Source organism: Larus michahellis, chromosome 8 (assembly GCF_964199755.1).
Source record: "Larus michahellis chromosome 8, bLarMic1.1, whole genome shotgun sequence".
Lineage (NCBI taxonomy): Eukaryota > Metazoa > Chordata > Aves > Charadriiformes > Laridae > Larus > Larus michahellis.
In genome coordinates, this window is record NC_133903.1 from 56,402,155 (window position 1) to 56,419,302 (window position 17,148).

The 17,148-nt window shown below is 39.8% G+C and overlaps 1 protein-coding gene across 7 annotated transcripts in view; it reads left to right on the top strand.

The window, feature by feature from the left end:
- Nucleotides 1-17,148, top strand: part of LRRC7 (leucine rich repeat containing 7) — a 171,364-nt gene that overhangs the window by 86,610 nt on the left and 67,606 nt on the right. Inside the window, exon 7 of one of the 7 annotated variants that reach the window (XM_074596379.1) lies at nt 14,371-15,442. The exons of the other annotated variants lie outside the window; for them this stretch is intronic. Coding sequence (XP_074452480.1) covers nt 14,371-14,377 — 7 coding nt within the window. The 3' untranslated portion in view covers nt 14,378-15,442. Of the gene's footprint in view, nt 1-14,370; nt 15,443-17,148 lie in introns of those variants that run through there. 7 annotated transcript variants of the gene reach the window in all.

Sequence of the window (17,148 nt, forward strand, 5' to 3'; positions counted from 1 at the left end):
CAAATAAATAATTTTGGTATTGTAATTTTGCTTTTAAATGGATGTGAAATATACTGTAAGACTGGTTTAAATAATTGCTTCTCAGTACTACGACCATGTTCTGTGCAACTTAAAAGATGTTACCAAAAAGGAGATCATATTATTTCATCTGTTCTGTGCTGTAAAATATAAAGAATTTTTAATTGAAATATTTAGCATTTTGACATAAACAGGAATTAAATGTGCTTTGTGTTTACTATACCTCTAGTTTTGCTATATTTCATACTAACTCAACAGTCAAGATTATTGTAAAATGTATCCATAGGAACTGAATGCAAAATTTTCTAAAATGATTTGCAAAAATATCAGATTGAGTAAATAGTAATTATGGTCGGCTGAAAGGTAGCTCTCTAACCAGGGCAGAGATCTCCAAAGTGTCCCTCTTTAACACATCTTGCATTAAAAAATGAGAGCTTCCCTTTGCTGAATTTGTTGCTATAATTTTACAGCGTCTAAAATACATCCAAACATATCACTGCATTCCCAGACACTTTCCTGATAGAAAATTAGGGAAGCGTTGTTCATGAAATGCATTGAAGACTCTGCTGATTCCTTCTGACAAGCATCCCAAACATTTACGGTAATGCCGTCTTGCTCTAGCACGCCGGGCTGGGGACATACGTTGCTCTTCAAATGAAAATGTTGCAGGATGATCCTATTTTCTGTCAGCGGTACTTTCTCTTCAGAGAATACTACTAGGCTTACAAATATTTTTAACATACTGAAAATATTTCGGTGTTTAATCTATAGATCTTCACAATACTGTTTTATAAAAACGGTAATTTGTTTTCTCTCTTATATAGTTTGATTAAAGATTATTATTGATACCGGTTTCCAGGATCTTTTGAGCATTTAGAAATATTTGGAAATCTCTGGCCAGTATTGCAAATAATTTTTATTATTTTGTTAAAGCTTTAATTTGTACCACAAAAATAGAAAAATCTGGTTTATTCTCTTAAATTTCTGTTAAATGTTTCAAAGCTTTTGTGAGACTCTGACCAAGTTTCTTACGTTTGAACAATGTTACCACCTAGAAGACAGGGTTGTCTTTTGTCTTGAAGAACCAACTAAGGTAATTTTTACTACTCTGTTTGCATAAAAATGTACTTGATCTTTACTCGCTGTAACAACGTGTAATATTACTGTGTAATAGCTGGGCTGGTGTTTCACTGACCGCGGCTCTCGATAGCTCCGAAACGTTCTATTCTGTAATTCTGCCCCACTGACTCTGCATTTGTAGCCCCAGGCGAGGCTTTCCCATTGCCAGGGATGTTCTCAGCCATTGTGCACCCAAACCGACGCAATTAAAATCAGTGGACAGATTCCCATTAGCTTCAATGGGTTTTGAATGAGGCAGTTTGTGCTTCAGTGTTTAATTATTCTGTGTTTGAGTAATTTCTTGGAGTGGAGAGTTGTAATTCCCAGTTTTCTATCCTGCTGAATAATGCTGGAGATCTGCCTGGATGGGGAGATACGGGAAAAGAGGCGGCTGCCAAGGGAGGAACTGCTTCGAGAGCTGCGGTAGGAGACTGACGAGTCCCACAGCTCCCACCAAGGGCCCATCTTGCCCAGTCCTGTTTGTGGCAGTGACCAACTCTGACCCGGCAAGATCTGAGTGACTTGGTGACTGTAAACCTCTTTTCTTTAACGTCCTTTTGTGTTGTTTAGAAACTAACCAGCGTGTGCCATAGCTCAGAGCCTGACTATTGGCAGTCTCTCCTCCTTCACCCGGTACCTTAAAATTGGTGTTTTTTCCAGTCTTTGGTCATTTTTTTTATCCATGTGAAGACCCTGTCTGGTCACAGAACTGTGTAGGTTAACAACTTTCAGTGAAGGACCTGTGCATATATCCCTTGGAAATGAGGGTAGACTTTATTGCCCGGCTCTTTCTTATTCTCTACTCTTTCAAAAGACTCCAGAAGTATTTTGAGTCATCCCTACTCATCACAAAATGTTGAATTTCCCCGGTGTGTCATATTTGTCTGTGTATCCCCTCATTCTATTGTTTAAAAGAGTTTCTGTTAATTTGCCTGGTGCAGTTGTCAGTCGCTGGGCTGTGGTTTCCTGGGCTTACCCTGGGCCGATATACAAATTGTTGTGACATTGGTTACACACTTCCCAGTCATCCAGGGCCGAAGTGCTGTGAGAGTTTTGTGTGTCATACGTGTGTGTTGTTTGAGCTCTTAGCTGCGGGCAAGCATTGCCCAAACTGAATACAAATACAGAAAATTAATTAAGTTTTTCTGCTCTGACCTTCTTCTTTTCTTTCCTTTTATATCCTTTCCATAGGCTCTGGCAGGCTTCCTGCTCCTGAGGGGGCTGAGGAAAGATTTGTTGTTACTTTTTATGCCTTTTTTCAAATATATCTGAAGATGTTTTCTGGCCTTTTATAGGAAACCATTCTGTTCTATTTTCTTTATTTGGACGTGTTTTTCATCTTTTCAAAGCATGTCTTCTAAGTCTTCTAGGTTTTCTTCTTTGCCATGTTGGCTTTGGATTTTCTCAAGTCCTTTTGATGGGTGATTTTTGCATTGCTTTAAGTGTCTTGATCTTCTCCCAGCAGCAATTTATCTTGCTTAGCTGATGTGGGGGCTTCTCACTGTGAATTCTTTCTTCACACCCATCCAGAGCCATCCTGCAAAAGGCTGGAGCTACTAAACCCAGAGGCCAGATGTTACCCCTGAGGGTCTCCTCAGGTGGGTCCTGACCTTTCCCCTGTGTGCGTCCATTGCTCGCTGTTTGATGCAGAGAGGGACAGACTGCCACCGCATATTGCAGGCCCAGCACTGTACGGCCACATCGCATCTTTAATGCCAGCGAAGGCCCTGCTGGTCGGTGGCCTCGACACGTGCCAAGCAGGTGTAGGAGGCTGACTGCTGCAGAGCACGGTGCAACTCCCACCGTGGCCTCACCAGGAGAGAGACAGCCGTGAGAGCACCAGTGACACGTTAAAGTGTACACATTGTCCTGAGCGTAAAATCAGGAAGGTAGGTGCACCTGGTGAGCACCTCCACCTTTCCTTCCTCGTCCTCAGCAGTACGAGGTCTGCTTGTTGGTCAGGGTTGTTCTGTATCATCTGTGTGGGCTGCTCGGCGTTAGCTCTGGGGGCGTTGTGGTTTAAGATCATGACGGTGAACTGGGAGTTAGTGAGTTTTCTGATGAATGGAGGAGTATGAGCGTGTGTGCACACGTGTGTGTGTACACCTGCCTTGGTGAATTAGGTGTTCCCATTATTGTCTCAGTGTTCCCATTTCAGTCCAGATAACCAGCTTTCGTACCGCTCTTGCCCTCTTCTGTTTCCCACTCTCTTAATTGTAGCTCCAGCTTATCTGGCTTTGTCTCACCTCTGATAGAAACAAATTGGAGTGCTGTTTTCCTGTGTGATTGCACAATGAGGCAATTTTTTGCCTACTGGTTAGATAATTACTAGGGTAGTATGTCTGCTTTGATGTTTTTGAAGCCATTTACCAAATACCTTTTGTGTTGGAGCTGTGAGCTGCAAGGCCTATACTTCATTACAAGGCTACCCCTTATGAATGGCTATAAATATTGGACACTCCTGGAAGAACCACAGAATGGTCTGACGGCAACTTTCTAATTTGTGTGATTAATCCAGCCATGCTGGTGCACAGGATATTTAACAATTTTCTTGGAGGAGTTAGGTAAACGGTAGAAAGTACCACTATTTGTGTGATTAATCCAACCATGCTGGTGCACAGGATATTTAACCATTTTCTTGGAGGAGTTATGTAAACGATAGAAAGTACCACTATGCTTTCCCTCCGTTTGGTAAGTGGATTTTACTGAATGGGCGAGAGTTCAGGCATTAAGCGCTTCTGTTTGTGTTAACACACGTTGGTATAGAAAATAAACTTTTCCCAACCGTTAGTTGTTTCTGGAAAGTTGTTTCAAAGTAGTCGAGTGAAAGTTCACAGTGGATACAAATACAGAAGTCATGTTTGTGCTGCCTACACCGTAGGAAACAACTTCTACATTGGGATGAGTCAAGCTTAAATCAGGCGGCAGCAGCTGCGTTCTGTGTTCTGCAGTCAGCCGCTGGGTTTGATGGCTTCAGTCCTGACTGCACTTCAGGGCTTGGTGCCCTTTTTCTGGATGTTTAGTTGTAATAAATGTACTGTTAGGCAGTAGATCTTCCAAATACAGTCTGATACTCTCCCAAAATAAGGGAAAACCAAAAGTTTGTGTTCAAATGGGATGTAAATCCAGAATATTGAAAAGGATATGGTGCTATTGCCCTTCTACCAAAGGGCAGCTTGTTAAATCCTAGCATTGTTTTCCCAGGGCTTTTTTTTTCCCCTTGTAAGTGATAAAGCAGTTATATTAGGCAGACTTCACATTAGTACAGACTATATTTTCATTCCATCTTGACTGTTTTCCAGGAGTTTGATTATAACTTGGTTTCTGTGTTAGTAACAAAGACCCATCAAAGCCGCATGCCAGTGCACTGGTGTTCAAAGGAACCGGGGTATGCAGGCTGATGAAAGAACCCTCATAGGAGAGAAGAAGGAACCAGTAAAGCCTAAAAAATCTTATAGCATAATTATACCAGCATATTTGGGAAGCAGAGCCGTCCTTGGCCTCCCCTGGGAAGAGTGCAGTCTGACTTTCTGCTCTTAAAAAATAGCCAGGCCTAGACTAGCCAGTCCACAGTTTAGCCCAACCTCAAATCTAAATTACCAATTTTCCTAATTTTTTTGGCCAAGCATTCTAGGAACCGTGGCACGTACACAAAGCTCAGAGATGGTTCCCCTCACTGAGGTCTGTCCCTTTGCTTCTTCGCACGCTGAGGATCTGTGGTTGCATCGGGACAGCGCAGAGTTATTACAGTAATTGAAGTAAATCACCAATTCTTCAAACAAATGCAGAATCTAAATTTACAGTTTAGTCAGGAAAGAAATGTGTTGAGCACATTTCAAATGTAACAACAAAAGCTTTTCATTTATCTAACAGGCGTATTTAAGCCTGGTCTGGTTCCTGCTCCTATGGAAGCTCATTAATTTGCATTGAATTTTATATTTTCTGAGCTTGGACTCTGTCATAAATATTCATTGCTCTTCATAGCAACAAATGTCAGCAGACCTGCCACTCCTAAACTGAATGTTTTGGAACGTTAACATCCTATTGAATTCCTGAGAGCAATCAAGAATATTTCATCTCTCAGGAAAGAATCTGGAAACTGTACCCGTGCCGTTGTTTGCACCAAGCAGACAGACAACCTGTCTATATTTTTTTTCAAAAGTCTTTGAGCAAATTAAAGTAGTTAGTATGATCTTTGATCTTAGAGCTATGTGGGCTGAGGAAAACACCCTTTCAGGGTCTTGTGGGATTTCTTTCAGTAGAGATTTGTAAAATTGAAAAACTGTAGAAACCGCATTTACCAATGGTGAGTCACTAGTGTCTGAGAAACTGTAGGTGCTGGTAATTGATGAGAAAATACTTGCATTTGTTGTACTCATCCCAATGACTCACTGTTTCCCGACTGAAGCTGTGGCTTCTCATCTCTTCTTTGGTTTTCTTGACAGTAGGTATTACAGCTATTGTTTTTCTGCAATACTGCGCCCCTAGGAAATAACGTACGATGGAGACATTACCAAAGGGGTGGGTCCTTAGCAGCCGATGTTAGGGAAAAACAGGATTTCTCTTGGTCTTCAGCTATTGCTCAGATATAATATGCTTTGTGAAGAGTAAAAATTGTAGATCAAGTTCTCAAGTACAGCCTCTAAAATTGGAAGGACTATGTAATTCTGACGACGAAAGCAATGAAAAACTGTCTGAAATTTAATAGTACCCTTGTACCCTCTTGTACCGAGGGACTAACAGGGATTTATGTTATAAATTAGGAGATCTTCCATCAGAAATCATGTTGGAAAATAAAGACGAGTTTATTAGTAGGATGTAAAATGTCTGTGAGTCATCCATCTAATAGAGCCATGACAATGCAAAATGTTCTTTGTCAAAGTATTTTCACTAGAGACAAAGAAGTGTTTGTGACATTGTATAAAAAATGAGGGAGGCCTCATTTGGAAAAGCTCCAAATGAAGTGAGGATGAGGAAGAGCCAAACAAGGTCCCTAATGGGGTAGGAAAAATAATGAATGCTGAGTGTATTATATGGAAGGACCCTAAAAATAATGTGTTACTTAATCTAAGAAAACAGAAGCTGAGGGGAGATCTGTTAGTGTTTGTCTCTATACACGCAGTCGAAGTAGGCAGCTTGGAAGAGAACTGTTTCTTCTGCCCGGACAAGGGGCAGAGATGTGTGTGTCAGCAGAGTTACAAATGGGGTAAGGTGGTCATGAGAGGAACAAGAAGTTTCCAAAGTATTAGAGTCATCAGTACCTTCTCCCTCCTCCTTTTAAGATTGAAGACCGTCACTCTACATTTTGCTGAAAGGCAAAAGCAACACTGTTGGCTTGGGACTGGGTCTCCTCCTTGCTGAGCAGTGGAGGCAGGCGGTGGGGGAAGCTCCCGCACTGGTCACAGTCCCACAGCCACCGGAGGAGCTGACTGCGAGTGGCCTGACCGGCAGGACACGCCAGGAGGGGCAGCCAGGCTGCCCTCCCCCAGCACAGACTTCTGGTTTTCACCAGAAAACTGTGGAAAGGTAAAACTTCAATGGCACATGCTGCAGTCCTGATGGTTCGAAGTTGTTGCGGTATTGCAACATCAAGTCTGCTCTCTGCGTAAGGCAAATTATGGTGATTAATAAGTAAACTGGCTGGAATCAAGCAAAACTGGTAAGTTTTTATCACAAATTATATAAATACCTTGTAAAATTCTTTGTCTTGTTCGGCACTTTGATATTCCTTTGAAGATGTTTGCATGCATTGTTCTGTTGTTCTTTGCTTTAAATCAGTACATTTCTGAAAGACACTTATTTTCCAATTATCTCTGTCCTCTCAGTTCACAATTGTTTTAGTGCAATCTTCCTGCATTGCCAAAATATTGCATACCTGCAATTTTACTCCTGGTTGGAGTCAGGAATAAAAGCACTTTGTGGATGATGATGATAGGGTTGGGGTTTTTCCTTTTGATTAGCCATTTTTATATTGATGGGGTCTCAGTCTTAAAAAGTAAACCAATGTTTTCTATTCTTGACTGCACATTTTTAGGCTTTGATTGTAATAAAATGAAACTATGTGAAAATACAGGCGATATGTTTTAGCCACACAGTCTTATTTCTGAGAATTGCTGCTAATAAGTATGTTTGCTGTCGAAATTGAGTCTACTTGAAAAATCTCATTGTTTAGACTTACCTGTTGTAGGCAATATAATGTAAAGTTGGTAATTTTCTGGTTTGCTTTTTTCTGCAAATGTCTCAAGTTATAATGAATCTCTGGGTTTTTAACTGTCACTATTTACGTTACAACAGCACTTCTGAGCATTCTAGTTCTGCGAAAAAGTAGTTCTCAAAAATTCTTTGAAAAATAAACGTTCCTATTTTTGTATAATATTTTGCTATCAATGCTTTAATATCTTCCTTGATAAAGGGCAATGGATACATTTTCTTCCAATAATTCAAAAGCCCAGAAGGTCAGTCATATCTAAAGTTTTCCACGGAAAATATTTCAAAGAGAAAAGGAAGCAAGAAGGATGCCATCTATTAAGTTTTTCCTTCTCGATAATAAGTGAAGGTGTGAAAACAATCTTTTTGTGCATATATAATGTAGTATCTGTTGTGGCTTCACAATTAAATGTATATTGTAACAAAAACTGAAGCGGGGGGTGGAGAATCCCGTTTTTCACTCAGAAGAATTTACTCTTCGGAAATTTTATAAAATGGAGTTTTTTCTTCCTTTGAATTCCAAGCGTACTTCTATTTGTTCTGAAAATATAATGTGAAAAAAATGTATTTTTCTCTAACATTCTCTCTTTCCATTTCTTTTTTTCCCCAAAATTTAGAGATAGAACCATAGAAGCTCTATAAAGGGGGGGAGGAGTATACATGTTCCTTTTTTCCCCTGTGGATAATTAATTAATTAAATAAATTTATTTTACAAAATTATTAAATCAAAAATGTTATGAGTCATGGGTTATTATTCCCTGGCCAATCATTTAGCCATACTGTAACTAACATAAGCCAGAATACTAAATGCTGCCCTGGGAATGCCAAACTCTTGATGAATGCCGGTACCAAGCTGGCGTGTCGCTCTGCAGCAGGTTAGTGTGCCGGTCACCCCCAACTACAAAATATCTAGCAAACAGTCAGATGGCAGCAAGGCAAAGTGGTGGAGGTTCTCCTGCTCCTCTCGTAATGGTTATAGATACATTTGTTGAAATTACTTGTAACTCATTTGTGCTGGTTATTGCTTAAAAGCGGTGAGACTGTTTAGAAGGAGACTCAAAGGATCAAGATTTCTAAGCAGCATCGTAAAAACTGTATGGAAAGCACATAGTCATTTGTTTTTAAAACAATATAAGGTGAAGTAGACTAGATTCTTCCTTGGCAGAATACGTATAAAATAATAGTAGATGTTTTGGAGAGGTTAAGTTGCAAATTGGAATTATCTAAACCTGTAGAGTTACAACTCTTATGCCCTTCTTCTGTAGCTAAGACTTTATTCCAAACTGAGAAAGAAAGCAGAATAATCCAGATGAATCACTTCCTGTATAGATACAGTGTGTGTATTGAATGCTGACATTCCTCTTAAATAATCATTTTAGTATAAAAATGGGCGTATATCACGTAGAAACATCTTTGGTGATTTATCAAAATATTGTTTAAAACACTGTCAGATATTTTGTTCTTGTTCCCTATTTCAATACCACTTTGCTTTGACTTTTGGAGAGAAGTATAAACATTTCTCAGCTTTTGCAGTGTTGAAAGGCTGCAGATACGGCCTTGCATCTTTCTTTAGTTTCATCTGAGCAGGAATGAGACAATAAGGATTCAGAAAAATATTCAGACATCAAAAACATCATAATCCATTACCTTTTTCAGACGTGAAATTTGCTAAGTAAAAGTGATGATGATTATTTCCATTAACCTGAAAATGGAGTTGTAAAAAGCATTCTTAAGAACATTAGTCCCATTGGTTTGAATAACATTTATAGTCCTGACACCCTTATTGCTTCCAAAATCCTGTTTTAGGAAGCAGATCTGCAAAAATCACAGGTTGCCTTAAGTGCGTTGAAGTCAGTGGAGCAGACGATTTATATCAGCCGAGAATCTGTCCAGAGGCATCTAAATATAGGTTTAAAGGCTTAGCTTTTGACTGCTATTTTTTGAAATGCTGTTCCACTTTCTTCCTAGTTTATTATAAAAATGTAAACTGTTTCCCACACTTTGAGATTACAAATATTTTCATCATTCATGATGACCTGTTTTCTTCAAATAGTAACTCTGGCTGAGTTTAATAAATCATATTCCAGAAGACGTACAACTTTGGCACTACATTATTAAAACATTGCCAATATTTTATTAAGCAACTACCACTATGTATCTTCCCTTTAGGCTTTTTAAAATAAATATATCTGCTGCTCAGAGAAGATGCAGAAAAATGATTTTTTTTTTCCACTGTAAGAATGCTTTTCCAGCATATATAGTGGGTCAAGCTTGTGTGAAAACTTGCCTTAATTATTTTTGTCTGAAGGCAGCAGTGGCATTATTTTGGCCATATCTCCAGCAAGGGCCCCTCTGGGAGAAGATACAGCTAGAACTCGTGTATTGCAGTGACCGTACACCAGGACTGCTTCTGCCACCTACGATAATCCCGCAATTAGCAGTTCGTATCTGGCGGTGTTCATGTCGTGTAATTTTCATGTGGCAAACGGGCAAAGGGAAGAGAGAGCAGAGAGAGCAGAGCCCTGTGTGTAGGCCTGTTCCATATGCCAAATATTTTTGTATTTATTTATCACTTGCTTCTTTCTTTAAAATGTCCATTTAACAGATGGGAAAGTGATTTATTTTTTCAGAAGAGTTTATATCTGACTAGTAGGGTTAAATTTCAGATAAAGACTTCACAGCACAAAGTGGTGGGAGGGAGAACGTCTATAACCATGGAGAATCACCCGTGCCCAACTTACGCTCATTTCCTTCTTAATTATCCCAGAGTCCTGAGCTCCTCCCAGAACAACTGGGAGCTAAACACACAGAGTTCACTCTGATCATTATTAATGAGATCTAATTTGGTAATGCTTAGACTCTGTGCTCTGCTTTCTTAGGTATGGTTGGTTTATGGTATGCAAGGAAATTGCTCGTTAGAACACCTTAAGTCAGTAGCCTTTTAATTTTACTTGATTGGAAAAAAAATAATCTACAGAGTAAAAAGGCCTGCGTGCAATTCGGACTGCAAGAGGAGTTAAATAGAGAGAATATGACTGCTGGAATGCATTGGGAACAGGATGGGGTTTTTACCTGCCGTTACCATCAGAGACCTTTTCTTTTCCCCGCTGGAATAGGAGACTCCCAGCAGCAGAGTGTCACGGCTGCAGCGCTGATGCAGCGGGGGCTTGCAGGTAACACACCTCTCCTCGAACGTCTGTATGCGCTGCGCTGCTGTCACCCTCCTGGCTTATCTCTGAGTAATGGCTCAGCCACTTCGTGACAGTGTGTTTCTGCCACTTAATAGGTTGTTGGATTAAGTATGGATGGTTCTGAGCTAAACACATGCAGAATTATATTTTCAGTTGTTGCCATCCCGAGCCGTATTGAAGTGTAGAGAGTGTACCTGAGGATGCTGTGGGCTACCAACTTCAGCAGTGGCCGTTTGTCCCTCCAGATGAAAGGGATCATAGAATCATAGAATTGTCTAGGTTGGAAGGGACCTTTCAGATCATGTAGTCCAACCGTCAACCTAACTCTGACAAAAACCGTCACTAAACCATATCTCTAAGCACCACATCTACCTGTCTTTTAAATACCTCCAGGGATGGTGACTCCACCACTTCCCTGGGCAGCCTGTTCCAATGCTTTATTCACAATCGGATGCCAAGAATGATAGAGCAGAAAATGTAGGGCACTCAAAGTACATTCATCTCAGTGAACCCAGGCAGCAAAATACCTATTCCACTCATCTCTGTGTGAATACAATTAATTCATAGAATCATAAGATGGTTTGGGTTGGCAGGGACCTTAAAGGCCACCCAGTGGCACCCCCTGCCCTGGGCAGGGACACCTCCCACCAGCCCAGGTTGCTCCAAGCCCCGGCCAACCTGGCCTTGAACCCCTCCAGGGATGGGGCAGCCACAGCTTCTCTGGGCAACCTGGGCCAGGGGCTCACCGCCCTCACAGCCAACAATTTCTGCCTCACATCTCATCTCAATCTCCCCTCTCGCAGTGTAAAACCATTCCCTCTCATCCTATGGCTCCCCTCCCTGCTCCAGAGTCCCACCTCAGCTTTCCTGTAGGCCGCCTTTGGATCTTGCCCATATTTGCCATAATTTGTAACAGAATATCATCTCTCTGCCTACCTTGATCAATTCTCTAATAACTGAAGAAGAAAATTGTATTGCGGCCCTACAGATGCTTCGTTTTTTTCCTTTTTGAAGATGTGTCTCTTAGATAGAAGTCTTACCCTGGCCTCCTCTTTGGCACCCATTCCCCAGCGTGCAGCGTGTACGGGATGGGGGCAGTTTGCCTGTGCCGTTCTCTCTAGCCCAGTTGGCGCAGCCTTCACAGCCAAACGCCTTATTCGTAGTGTGGGAAAGCAGCTATCGTGGAGAGCCTGTCACAAGCGATCTTCCAGATCTTGTAAACTGTACTTATTCAGTTAGAACTACTGGATTTCACTTATGAAATTCTTCTGAGAAGAATTATTCACTTGTGCCATTCTTCCGAGGAGGCATAACTATAACTATATACAGACATTTCATGTGCGACAACAGGGGTTGTCCTTCTGCTTTTTCATTTTCTGAGGTGCTCCTTGCCATCTCTCACTGCTTCCATCCTTCTGCCTCAATTAATATGTAGATAGTTATTGAATCGTGACATTTTCCATCTCACATTCATCCTTGTCTTTTTCTAGTACATCCCCATTTTATTTCTCTGGCTTTCCCTTTAGAAATAATCTTGGGTTTGATATATGTTCATGCTGTCTTTAGGCCATATTTCAGTAGAAACAGGAATCAAAAGGACTACTAAATAAGAAACCTGTGTTGAGAGTAAAATTCTTTTACTCTTGTTTTTTGGGTTAGCTGATTCAGTTAACTTTTAGTGATCAGATATTCATTAACACTGTTTGAACTTGGTTCATCCCTGTTAATTATTCAGCATCTTAAGTTAGGTCTTCCTGCTCTCTGGCAAAGTAAATGGGAAAACGGGGCCAAAACTGCATTTTCAGTCTGGCAGTCTAAAACTAGGGCTGTCTTTAATTTATGTTCATTCATTCCAGGCAAAACTAGCACATGCTGGAAAAAGCACGTGCAGAATTCTTCAGAGATTTGAATAAGATGTTGTATATCCTGGTGAAACGTAGCTTATTTTTAGACAACTTTTAGAAGTGGGAAACTCAGAGCCTGCTCCTTCTCATTCTTCAGACCCAGATCCCAAGTACTAGTAATTTTATGTTAATTTAATAACACATTCAAGTTGATCAGTACTTCAGTGTCTACAAAGCAGTTGTTTACTTTCCACTGTATTATTAAGATACAAACAAAATGTAAGTTGTCAAATACATTATTTACCAAATGTCAAATCTTTTGAGCAAAAGAGTGAGGTGCCCTTTGTGGCAGTGGCTGGTACAGGGGGTCTTGCTCAGCTGCAGCGGGTTTGAGTTTAGGTAACTGCAGTGGGCCTGAGGCTCATAATTAGGGGATTTGTCCCAGAACATGGAACAATTTTTATTGTCATTCTGTTCAGCTGTGTTACTGATATATTGTATTTTTGTTGTCCAAATGCTGATATCTTATAGCAAAATCGTTGATCTCATCAGAGCCACGTGTAGTTCACTAGATGTGAATGTGGCTCCTGGGTTTAGTGGCTGTTAGGGGTGTCTTTACCCTGGGGCTCTCATGTGCCGAAGCTTATACTGCCCTCGGGGAATATTAACTCTGAAATTCACTGACGGAATAGCTGTATGTTTGCTGTTACTTGTATTTTGAATGTTTTTAACTAGATATACTTTGAAATTTTGCAAACATGAATTTCATACGTTCAAGTTGTCCATTGAAATCAACATTTACGATAGATACAAAGTTAAGAAATGCATTACTTTTGGGGAAAAGGGACAGTAGTTTAGTTAAGGCCATTTAATCCTGCAAGGGGACGCATATTTTCTTGTGTCTTCTGGATAGCATTCCTCCAGATTTTTCTGAGGTAAACAGCATGAAGTGGAAAATTCCAAATGTTAAGTGGTAATTTTCAGTTTTCTGTATGAAAGGATCCTTCAAGTAGTGACTCGTAAGCTACGTGGGACATTGCAGGGTCATGCAGTGAATGTACAGTATACGTCAGGGATTATTTAGCTCCAAGAAAGCAGCCTGTTCCCAAAGCATGGTGAGCAAGAACCCACAAACCGGGATCTGCAAAGAATAGCTAATTATGTGCCACAGGGCGTATCGTAAGAAAATTTGTGTACCAGGTAAGGCGGACTTCGTGTCATTTAGTGTAGAAAGCAGAAACATGCGTTAACCTTGTTTTTAACCATGCAAAGCCAGTCATCAGGAAGAGGGTAGAGGAATCCAGAAAGGGGATGCAAAATAAAAAGAGGGGAAAAAAAGGTGTTTAAAAGAAAAAAAAGGGTAAAAAATTGATTTGTAAAGTTTTGATATTGCCAGGAGCTGGCTAACGAGATTTTCCCTGCATTCTGTTTATTTATATAATCAGTTAAGCAGAACTGGAGCTGAACTGAAAATTCAGAATGCCCTTCCCCAACTATTTGAAAGCTGTGCTGGGAGAGAAACTGTGTGTGAACAAAGGTCAAAACTGACGATTTCACCTTTACAACCAGTTGAGCAAAACTTTCCAGTTGTAGAGTGATTCATAGCTGGGTCCGGAACTAAGGGATTAATTTTAAGATCTCATCCATTTCCACCATAAACAAACCTAATGGGAATTTAGGATCCTATGGGGATGGCAATATTTTAAGTCAGTAGTGTGTTTTTAAAATCCTTACATTTTGTACGCAAACATTTTTTCCTGAAATTGGGCATCCGTGTGTTTTTATTATGGCTGAATCATGAAAGAACTTGATTTTCAGTTTCTGTATGTGAGACTCTTGTCTTTGTGGTGCTTTTTATTTCAGGCCAGTGATACACAATTAGGTAAAGTGTCACAAGTCTTCAGTGCCGTAGATGCACTGGTTGGGTTTAGACACCACCTGCACCAGCAGTTCCGCCTTCTGGGCATTGAAATTGGTTTTTCTCATCTTAGCATCTGAAGATGGAGAGTGCCCTTGCCCATCGCCCGAGAGCATTCAGTGGCCCGAACCGCAGAGGATGTGGAGTCAGCAGAGTTTTGGGCACCAGAAATGGCAGCGTCAGGAGCATCAGCACGAGTAGGCTCTGTTGAGGTAGTTCTCCCAAACTGTATTATGAAACCAAACAATTGTGGTACGCAAAGGCTGATGGAAGCTGCCCCGTAGTCCGGGGTGTTCAGTCCAGATGGATATGTTGGCCGGTTTTCCTGTATGCTGAACCCAGTAACGTCGTGTACAGCCCTGCGTTTGCACAGCAGGATTCCTGACAGCCGTGCAGCCAGGGCACGTGGGCCTTGTGGATTCTCCGCTCCTCGCTTCTCTTTGCGCTAGTAACGGGAGCATGCAGGAGTAAGAAAGCAGCACGCTTCCGCGGCTGAGCGGGAGCTGCTGCGTTTAGTGAGTCTTCAGAGGCTTCATCCCGTGGGCTCTGATCTGTGGATCGGTACTAGAGATTGTAAAATCCTTACGTCCTTCAATATAATTAAAAGTTGAAATGGATATTATTTTTGATAGTTAAAGATGAAATAAACATTAGTGTATATATATTATGTGCATTGTTTTAGATATTTTCTGGTATATATTTCAGCCCATGTGTAACGGTGTTTCGTATCCTCAAAATCAGTTTTTAAACATGCTCTGTTATTTTGAAGCCTGGATTATATATACGGTCAATACTTTATAACAGATTAATTTCCACTTTTGGTCCTTCGCTTTACATGATACATGTTTTATATTCTAGAAATTGTGTAAATTATCTTGAGATTCACTGAAAACTAAGACTGATTTTTCTTTGTAATCCATTAAGTGATGTGTAAGTAAATGGCCCTTTGTATCATGGAATGCTTTAGCCCTGGTTAAGATTTAAGTACTCTGCAACAGATAAACTATCAACACTAAGTATTAATTTTACAATGTAACTTCTAAACCGATTCATTAAAGTTACAATGCAAGGTTTAAAATACTACAACTGGAAGAGACTCCTGAATGTGACATTTTAACAACTGTGAAATAAAGGTTACTGTGTACAACAAAAGTGTGAGAAAATGTTATTTGAAGTGAATACAGCAGATAATCCACTAATGCAACATATTTACCTTTATTTGCTTTTTATTTCTTCAGAAAGTACTGCTATCCATTCATCATAAACTCAAATGAAAATAGAATTCTGTATGTTGTTGTACCAGGAAATGGAGTATGTAACCGTTGTAACTTTCTCGGTCCTATCTTTGTAGAAGTATGGCCAACAAAAGGCACGCGTTAATTCTGGAGCAGTATTATATTGCCTCGTTCATTGTATCGTGTAAATCTCGTTGTGTCTCTGACACAAGTGCTTTTCACTCGGGAATTTTTACCTATTAGAGATACTTTTGTTATTTATGAATGCAGTTCTTCAGCTGTGGGAATAATTCGGGTGCGAGTTTGTGATTGTGGTTGTGATTTGTGATTGAAGGTTTGGATGAACCTTCATGCAATCACCTGTCTGTCAGAAAGCTGGCCAGGATTTTGATGAGAATACCGTGATTTCATTAAAATCATTTGTGGCTGTTAACTGATTTGTTTTGTCAGAAACTGCAAATGCAAGGCACTTTCTTGGTTATTTGAAGTGTTTACAATGTGTAGATAAGTATCTTCTACACAAGGCAGCAAAAACAAACATGCAAGAAAATGAGAAAGTTATATGAGGCAGGATATGTGATTACCATGAATTACAATTAATACAGCTGAATTGTATAATGTGAGTTATAATTTATGAAATGTGGATGTTGTAAAACTGTTGTGAGCAATGTTAATTTTTCACCAAGTATTTAGTAATCTTTCTAAGCTACTCTCCATGCTGATGTTCATGTATTTGTAGTTTTTTCAGTGCAAAGTTCCGTTATTGTATTTTAAAATAATTAAGAAAAGATTCACCTTATTCTGAACCTACCGTGAGGTCCACTTCAACAGCCGAGAATCAGATCTTCTCCATGTAACTCCTGCAGTTCCTTATGCATGGAAGAATAGATCCAAATGCAATATGGATAAAGATTTATGTGACATTTTTGGCTGCAAGTTTTATTAGCACATTAATTATATTACATTACATCATTTAAGCAATGAATATTTAGCTAAGCATTATTCATAATTGCACCTTTCCTGTTCCACCTTTATAAAATGACCCTGCATAAAAAATATAATGAATCTTTTCGTAAGAAAAATATAAGCAATTACATGAAAGAGCTAAAAATATCACAAGCTAATGAAAAATCTCATCTAAAATTCCATTGGGTACCTTTGGCAGTGTGTTTTATCTTTTGATATAGTACCAGCTAACTGAAATTAATCTGCCCCCGTATAAATGTTAGAGTTTCTGAAACTATGTATCTGACTGCAGAGATTACACAAAGTGATGTTTAAAATTTGCCTTGTGTGATAAATTTACAGTAGTACAAACTTAACCTTTTAAAGTAAAAGTTTTCTTCAGAGGTAGAATACAGTATGAAACACATAACTTTTTACCTAGTTGATTGTAACTTTGATTACCATTCAGCTCATCTTTGAAGAGTTTTGCATTTCAAAATATATAATTCTGTATATGTATAAACAGTAATTATGTGTTTCGATAGTGGAGAAATGCTGCTGTTTGGGTTCTGATTCCAATTAGTGGGTGTTTTCCGTCCTGTGCGCTTTAATGTCATGGGGAACCGTAAGCACTAGAAACTTTTATCGATTTCAATGCAGAATGATAAAGC